Source organism: Procambarus clarkii, chromosome 70 (genome assembly GCF_040958095.1).
Source record: "Procambarus clarkii isolate CNS0578487 chromosome 70, FALCON_Pclarkii_2.0, whole genome shotgun sequence".
Lineage (NCBI taxonomy): Eukaryota > Metazoa > Arthropoda > Malacostraca > Decapoda > Cambaridae > Procambarus > Procambarus clarkii.
Genome location: NC_091219.1, coordinates 15,210,117 through 15,218,456, shown reverse-complemented (window position 1 = coordinate 15,218,456; position 8,340 = coordinate 15,210,117). Strand labels below are relative to the sequence as shown.

Sequence of the window (8,340 nt, the reverse complement as noted above, 5' to 3'; positions counted from 1 at the left end):
CCTCCCTGGACCATTGACACCAGCGACCACCAGCCTCCCTGGACCATTGACACCAGCGACCACCAGCCTCCCTGGACCATTGACACCAGCGACCACCAGCCTCCCTGGACCATTGACACCAGCGACCACCAGCCTCCCTGGACCATTGACACCAGCGACCACCAGCCTCCCTGGACCATTGACACCAGCGACCACCAGCCTCCCTGGACCATTGACACCAGCGACCACCAGCCTCCTTGGACCACTGACACCAGCGACCACCAGCCTCCCTGGACCATTGACACCAGCGACCACCAGCCTCCCTGGACCACTGACACGAGCGACCACCAGCCTCCCTGGACCATTGACACCAGCGACCACCAGCCTCCCTGGACCATTGACACCAGCGACCACCAGCCTCCCTGGACCATTGACACCAGCGACCACCAGCCTCCCTGGACCATTGACACCAGCGACCACCAGCCTCCCTGGACCATTGACACCAGCGACCACCAGCCTCCCTGGACCCCTGACACGAGCGACCACCAGCCTCCCTGGACCATTGACACCAGCGACCACCAGCCTCCCTGGACCATTGACACCAGCGACCACCAGCCTCCCTGGACCATTGACACCAGCGACCACCAGCCTCCCTGGACCATTGACACCAGCGACCACCAGCCTCCCTGGACCATTGACACCAGCGACCACCAGCCTCCCTGGACCATTGACACCAGCGACCACCAGCCTCCCTGGACCATTGACACCAGCGACCACCAGCCTCCTTGGACCACTGACACCAGCGACCACCAGCCTCCTTGGACCACTGACACCAGCGACCACCCCCCTCCCTGGACCACTCTGGGCTGGCCCGCAGGCACGAAAGCTTCCGTCATCGATTTACTATTAAGAAAGCTTTAGCCTGGAGCATCACTAAGGTTTCACTTGGAGTTATAAGAGGCGATCTTAAGGCCCGGCAGCTGGCTCATATGTTCTCCAGCAACATTTCTGGTCAACTGGCGAATGTGTGCGATCGAATCCCGGCGTGTGAGGTGAGGGGTGTGTGAGGTGAGGGGTGTGTGAGGTGAGGGACTTGTGAGGTGAGGGGTGTGTGAGGTGAGGGACTTGTGAGGTGAGGGGTGTGTGAGGTGAGGGACTTGTGAAGTGAGGGGTGTGTGAGGTGAGGGACTTGTGAAGTGAGGGGTGTGTGAGGTGAGGGACTTGTGAAGTGAGGGGTGTGTGAGGTGAGGGACTTGTGAAGTGAGGGGTGTGTGAGGTGAGGGACTTGTGAGGTGAGGGGTGTGTGAGGTGAGGGTAGTGTGAGGTGAGGGGTGTGTGAGGTGAGGGACTTGTGAAGTGAGGGGTGTGTGAGGTGAGGGGTGTGTGAGGTGAGGGACTTGTGAGGTGAGTGGCGTGTGAGGTGAGGGACTTGTGAGGTGAGGGGTGTGTGAGGTGAGGGACTTGTGAGGTGAGGGGTGTGTGAGGTGAGGGGTGTGTGAGGTGAGGGGTGTGTGAGGTGAGGGGTGTGTGAGGTGAGGGACTTGTGAGGTGAGGGGTGTGTGAGGTGCGGGGTGTGTGAGATGAGGGGTGTGTGAGGTGAGGGACTTGTGAGGTGAGGGGTGTGTGAGGTGAGGGACTTGTGAGGTGAGGGGTGTGTGAGGTGAGGGTAGTGTGAGGTGAGGGGTGTGTGAGGTGAGGGACTTGTGAGGTGAGGGGTGTGTGAGGTGAGGGACTTGTGAGGTGAGGGACTTGTGAGGTGAGTGGTGTGTGAGGTGAGGGACTTGTGAGGTGAGGGGTGTGTGAGGTGAGGGACTTGTGAGGTGAGGGACTTGTGAGGTGAGTGGCGTGTGAGGTGAGGGGTGTGTGAGGTGAGGGACTTGTGAGGTGAGGGGTGTGTGAGGTGAGGGACTTGTGAGGTGAGGGACTTGTGAGGTGAGTGGCGTGTGAGGTGAGGGGTGTGTGAGGTGAGGGACTTGTGAGGTGAGGGGTGTGTGAGGTGAGGGACTTGTGAGGTGAGGGACTTGTGAGGTGAGTGGCGTGTGAGGTGAGGGACTTGTGAGGTGAGGGGTGTGTGAGGTGAGGGACTTGTGAGGTGAGGGGTGTGTGAGGTGAGGGACTTGTGAGGTGAGGGACTTGTGAGGTGAGTGGCGTGTGAGGTGAGGGACTTGTGAGGTGAGGGGTGTGTGAGGTGAGGGACTTGTGAGGTGAGTGGCGTGTGAGGTGAGGGACTTGTGAGGTGAGGGGTGTGTGAGGTGAGTGGCGTGTGAGGTGAGGGGTGTGTGAGGTGAGGGACTTGTGAGGTGAGGGGTGTGTGAGGTGAGGGACTTGTGAGGTGAGGGACTTGTGAGGTGAGTGGCGTGTGAGGTGAGGGACTTGTGAGGTGAGTGGTGTGTGAGGTGAGGGACTTGTGAGGTAAAAAAAAAACATTTACGAACTTATCACGCAACATTTACGAACTCGAATGATAAGATTTTGTATTTATAAATTCCTAGGAAACATTCTACCCCTTGTTTCTAAACTGAACGAAGAACTACAAAATGAAAGTGTTCACAACATTCATACGAGAACATCTGTTCATTATACAGTTCAATCCTGTCAAACCAGCCAGAGAGAGAGAGAGAGAGAGAGAGAGAGAGAGAGAGAGGTTTTTAACACCTGTCAGTGAACACTCACCATCCCTGAACTTGAACCAGACATTTACTGGGCCCCACAAGTACAGCAAATGCTATAGGAAGTACAGTTGAATACAGGAGTTTGTATACGGATTTCGGATCAAATGTCTCAAATTTTATGTCGAACTCTCTGCCCAAAATTAAAAAGATTGATTTGAGTGAGACAAAATACAGCATCTTGGAGCAGTTAATTCTGATATTGCTACCAGGGAGGAAGAGAGAGAGAGAGAGAGAGAGAGAGAGAGAGAGAGAGAGAGAGAGAGAGAGAGAGAGAGAGAGAGAGAGAGAGAGAGAGAGAGAGAGAGAGAGAGAGAGAGAGAGAGAGAGAGAGAGAGAGAGAGAGAGAGACAGAGAGACAGAGAGAGAGAGAGAGAGAAAGAGAGAGAGAGAGAGAGAGAGAGAGAGAGAGAGAGAGAGAGAGAGAGAGAGAGAGAGAGAGAGAGAGAGAGAGAGAGAGAGAGAGAGAGAGAGAGAGAGAGAGAGAGAGAGAGAGATGTGATTGAATTACTGGGAATATTAATTTAACTTGTTCCCGAATCCTTACATAAATCTGTAAATAATGAATAGAGGAAGCAATACCGTTTTCATTTAGAAATGCTGAAATATCTTCGTACCCTGTAAACTTGTGGTATAAAGTGAGGAACTTACAGTTATGCTGATATTATGCTGATACATCACCAGTGTTTCCTCATTCGTGCGAATGTATGCTAATCCCATAATGCTTTTGCTTCATTCATCAGCGGTAAGAGAGATTATTTTCTCAAGTAAAACTGATAAAGACGAACGTCAGAAATTATCTAAACCCAGAGTCTGTGAATGGGACATTTCTTACACAAATAAAGAATGGGTCTGCCAGAGCGTGTTATGAATGGATCTGACAAAACATTCTCCTACCATTCTCCAAAAACGTTCTCCTTCTGAAAAGTAAAATAGAGTGAGAGCGAAGACAGAAGAATTCCTGGCTATTAAATGCCTGCGATACCAAGAGAATAGATCTAAAAAAAACTAACAAGATGGTTATAGCAATTGGAAGAGAAAGAAAAACTATCACTGTTAACAACTTATTTTCGTTCAAGAAAAAAGATCGGTACATTTTGAAAACACTTTTTCAGCACCACAGGGTACAATATTCATCCAAAGTTCCCTTTACAGTACCAAAGGGGACAGTTTCATCCGGCGTTCCGGTACATATTTCTGAGCCGCGAGTTGGCAGTATAGTACACAACGTTGTCAGTGTAGATTAGCGACGGCTGCCTTACTCCGACAGTTATGACCACGGTAAATGTGCCGCCGGAGAGGAAAGGCTTCGTGCTGATCGTTTAAGTCGAACCTTATTGTCAAGGAATCGTGTGGTCCGAAAATATTAGCTTTTATAGTTTCAGGCTTTTGCATACATGAGCTTTTAATACATAAATAAATAGACAAAATAAAATTTTGGATTCCAGTTGACTGTTTTTTTTTAATTTTATTCCAAATGACTGGGGAAAATCTTATCATTTCTCCCTGCGTCTCTTTCACATTTGTGATCCTCAGGTATTTTTGTATACTGAAATTGATGATTATTTTTTTTTTACGAGACTATTTCTGTATTTTGATCTGGTGTTCGTCTAGAGTTATGATTCTTGTGCCCTCACACACACACACTATTGGGAAGGGGGCCACACTACGAGGGGCCTCGTAGCCTGGTGGATAGCGCGCAGGACTCGTAATTCTGTGGCGCGGGTTCGATTCCCGCACGAGGCAGAAACAAATGGGCAAAGTTTCTTTCACCCTGAATGCCCCTGTTACCTAGCAGTAAATAGGTACCTGGGAGTTAGTCAGCTGTCACGGGCTGCTTCCTGGGGGTGGAGGCCTGGTCGAGGACCGGGCCGCGGGGACACTAAAAAGCCCCGAAATCATCTCAAGATAACCTCAAGATAACCACTACATTTGGATGTTTTAAACTCTCAGAACAATTTGTAATAATCTAATCTCGTAAATATATGAAACGATTTCAGTTTTCTCTCTATCCTTGCCATTCTTTCTGTTTATCTCACTCTTCCTTCCTTTCTTTCCCATTTTATCTTTTCCACTTCGTTTCAGCTTGTCTCCATGACGCCAGCTGACCTCCTTGACCTGACACGTGCCTAGCGTATCCACGGAGCAAAACATTTTTTTTTTTTTTTTTTTTTTTTTTTTTTTTTTTTTTTTTTTTTTTTTTTTTTTTTTTTTTTTTTTTTTTTTTTTTTTTTGAGATATATACAAGAGTTGTTACATTCTTGTACAGCCACTAGTACGCGTAGCGTTTCGGGCAAGTCCTTAATCCTATGGTCCCTGGAATACGATCCCCTGCCGCGAAGAATCGTTTTTTTCATCCAAGTACACATTTTACTATTGCGTTAAACAGAGGCTACAGTTAAGGAATTGCGCCCAGTAAATCCTCCCCGGCCAGGATACGAACCCATGACATAGCGCTCGCGGAACGCCAGGAGAGTGTCTTACCACTACACCACGGAGACTGAAATTGTCACATTGTCATTTTTCACCTCCTAAATTCGGTTTTAGTTTTTATAACACGATAAAAGCGCTGAAAATTTATTTTACACATAATTAAAAATACTGTTTTTTTCTTTACCAAGCATTGAGTCTCTTTATCGAAAAAAAACAAATTGAGACTATGGCTGTTCATAAAATATTTAAAATCATCTAGACAAATACTTTTCTTCAACTCAGTGACTTGAATAAAACTTCCACAGACCTGCAACTCATTCACGTTCTTGTGGGTTGATGAATGTTGCTGGATTTCTTTTGTAATTTCAGGCCAGGAAGATAATGGAGGTTAGAAGCCATTAAGACGTAGGTTCTTTATAATACAGGAATATTTCAAAACACACAAAATTCAGGAAGTAGAATCAACAATAAAACATTTCAGTAACTTAGATAATCGGTAATTGAACCCGGACCTGTGGGTTGTAATTTATACAACGAGGATGAATGAGTGAATTACTATCAGATACGGTCGTAGTGGTGAGATTGAATATCAGTTATCCACTTTCTGAGGCCATCCCCATTGTAATCATTCTAGCTTAGATTGGTAGAGCGACAGTCTCGTATTTTACGGGTCCAAGTTCAGTCCCAAGTAACCCAGAAGACACAGGCACGCTATATAACAGTCAATGTACAAAGAAAATAACATTATTAACTCACATAACGTCATGCATCGATATCTCATCTCCTCGTCACCATAGCATACCTGCAGAAGACAGAGAATTGTGAGATACAAACTGAAAGAGAGAGAGAGAGAGAGAGAGAGAGAGAGAGAGAGAGAGAGAGAGAGAGAGAGAGAGAGAGAGAGAGAGAGAGAGAGAGAGAGAGAGAGAGTTAGTGTAAACTCATGTAAAATATTTCTCGGTAGAGCACTGGCGTACTTCGGGGCCTGAGCTGGGAAGCCAACCTGGTCATGCATATGAAACATTCGATACAGTAGGGCGGGGACCAGCTTTGTGAGGGATTGTGTATCACAGAATGATTGTGAAACATTGTAGGGGATTGTGAAACATTCTAGAGGAATGTGTAACATTCCTTGTGGAATTGTGAAGCATTCCAGAGGATTCTGGATCAATGTAAGGAGTTGTGGTGCATTGTAAGGTGCTTTGGAGAATGGTTATAGAGATTGTGACACAACATATGAGGTTTTGAGACATTATAAGGAGTTATGGAGCATTGAAAGGGCTGTAAACAATTATAATGGGCTTACAATAACGTGCGCACACACAGGCGGGACCCAAGAGCCAATGCTCGATCCAGCAGCCACAAATAGGTGAGTGAGTACACGCACTTCTGGACCAAAGAGCCGAAGCTCAACCCCTGCAAACACAGGTGAGCACACACATACATACAAATACAATCAACAGGAATAGATTTAACTTATGCTCATGGCTTATAACTCTTGGTCTCTGAGCGCTCAGGTGTCTTGAAACTCACCTGAGAAATATAGGAAAGGTAAGGCTATATGAATACAGAAAACTGCAGGAGGCAGTTTATTATGAGTATGGGTATTGAGTATGAGTAAGAGTTGGACACCAGTTGTCGGTCTCTACGAGATCCTCTCTTATTGTGGGTGCTCACTGGTGTAGTAGTTAGGTTAGCTGTATGCTACCACTTTTGTGGTCCGTGGTTCGAGGTTCCGATAGCCCAAGTGAATCAAATGAATGTGTAAGAGCCACGATACAACATTCTTCTCCCTTGCTTACATATAACCTTCCTGATATGATTTCAAAAGTGCGCTTTGTACCACCAGGTGTGTAACACCAGGTATGTACCACCAGGAGTGTACTGCCAGGTATGTGCCACCAGGTGTGTACCGCCAGGTATGTACCGCCACGTATGTGCTACCAGGTGTGTACCGCCAGGTATGTACCACCAGGTGTGTACCGCCAGGTATGTGCCACCAGGTGTGTACCGCCAGGTATGTACCGCCAGGTATGTGCCACCAGGTGTGTACTACCAGGGACAAACCGAGAAAACTCGACTACCGAAGTTTTGACGTATGAGTTTGGTGGTGCCAGCGTGTTGGCGCCGACGCCAGGCACCAGCCTCACTGATGACCCTCCCAGGCTCTGAGAATCACAGACGTAGCATCATACTTTACTGCTTACCATAATGGCATAGCTAAGGAGCAACCTCCAATATTATCTCTATTTTTTAATAATACTTTATTGCTATTATTATTATTATTATTATTATTATTGTTAGTAGTAGTAGTAGTATTTTTTTTGCCAACCAGCACTAGCAAAATACTATACATAGTAAGCCACCACCAAGGGGCCTCGTAGCCTGGTGGATAGCGCGCAGGACTCGTAATTCTGTGGCGCGGGTTTGATTCCCGCACGAGGCAGAAACAAATGGGCAAAGTTTCTTTCACCCTAAGTGCCCCTGTTACCTAGCAGTAAATAGGTACCTGGGAGTTAGTCAGCTGTCACGGGCTGCTTCCTGGGGGTGGAGACCTGGTCGAGGACCGGGCCGCGGGGACACTAAAACCCCGAAATCATCTCAAGATAACCTCAAGATAACCATTAGCTACAAACAAGCACTCACAGTAACAAACCAAATCGAAACCACCATTACTTGCGCTCACATAATATTCATCTGAAGCCGTAAACAAAACGACCGGAGGCTGTTGTGTGATTTATACCCTCGGAGGAAGTTGTGGATGAGCGAGGCGATAAGGAAGGCGATATATTTTTGCTCTTCGGTACAGATATTCGACCGTTTCTGCCCGAAATGCTATGCGTGTCAGTGGCTTGGCATGAAATGTCAAAATACCAATCTCGTGTAATCTCACCAACCCATTGTACCTCCTAGCAAATATATATATATATATATATATATATATATATATATATATATATATATATATATATATGTGTGTGTATATCACGAAAATAAACACGTGATTAAGAATGTGACAATGTCAGACCACGGAGGAAAAATGAAACAGGAAATTTCCTTAAGTACTTTCGTATATTAACCTTCTGAAGATGCCTAATTAACGTATGATAACGTTAATACGTACTAACGTATTAACGTATGGAAGATGCCAATACCTAATTAACGTATTGACCTTCTGAAGATGTATTTAATATACGAAAGTACTTAAGGAAATTTCCTGTTTCATTTTTCCTCCGTGGTCTGACATTGTCATATATAT

At 46.5% G+C, this 8,340-nt stretch overlaps 1 protein-coding gene across 1 annotated transcript in view; it reads left to right on the top strand.

The window, feature by feature from the left end:
• LOC138355963 (uncharacterized) overlaps positions 1 to 900 on the top strand; it is a 1,353-nt gene extending 453 nt beyond the window's left edge. The window contains exon 1 of the mRNA XM_069311501.1: positions 1 to 900. This exon is cut by the window's left edge and continues 453 nt beyond it. Within this exon, the coding sequence (XP_069167602.1) occupies positions 1 to 900 (900 nt within the window).
• Positions 901 to 8,340: the final 7,440 nt, after the last annotated feature.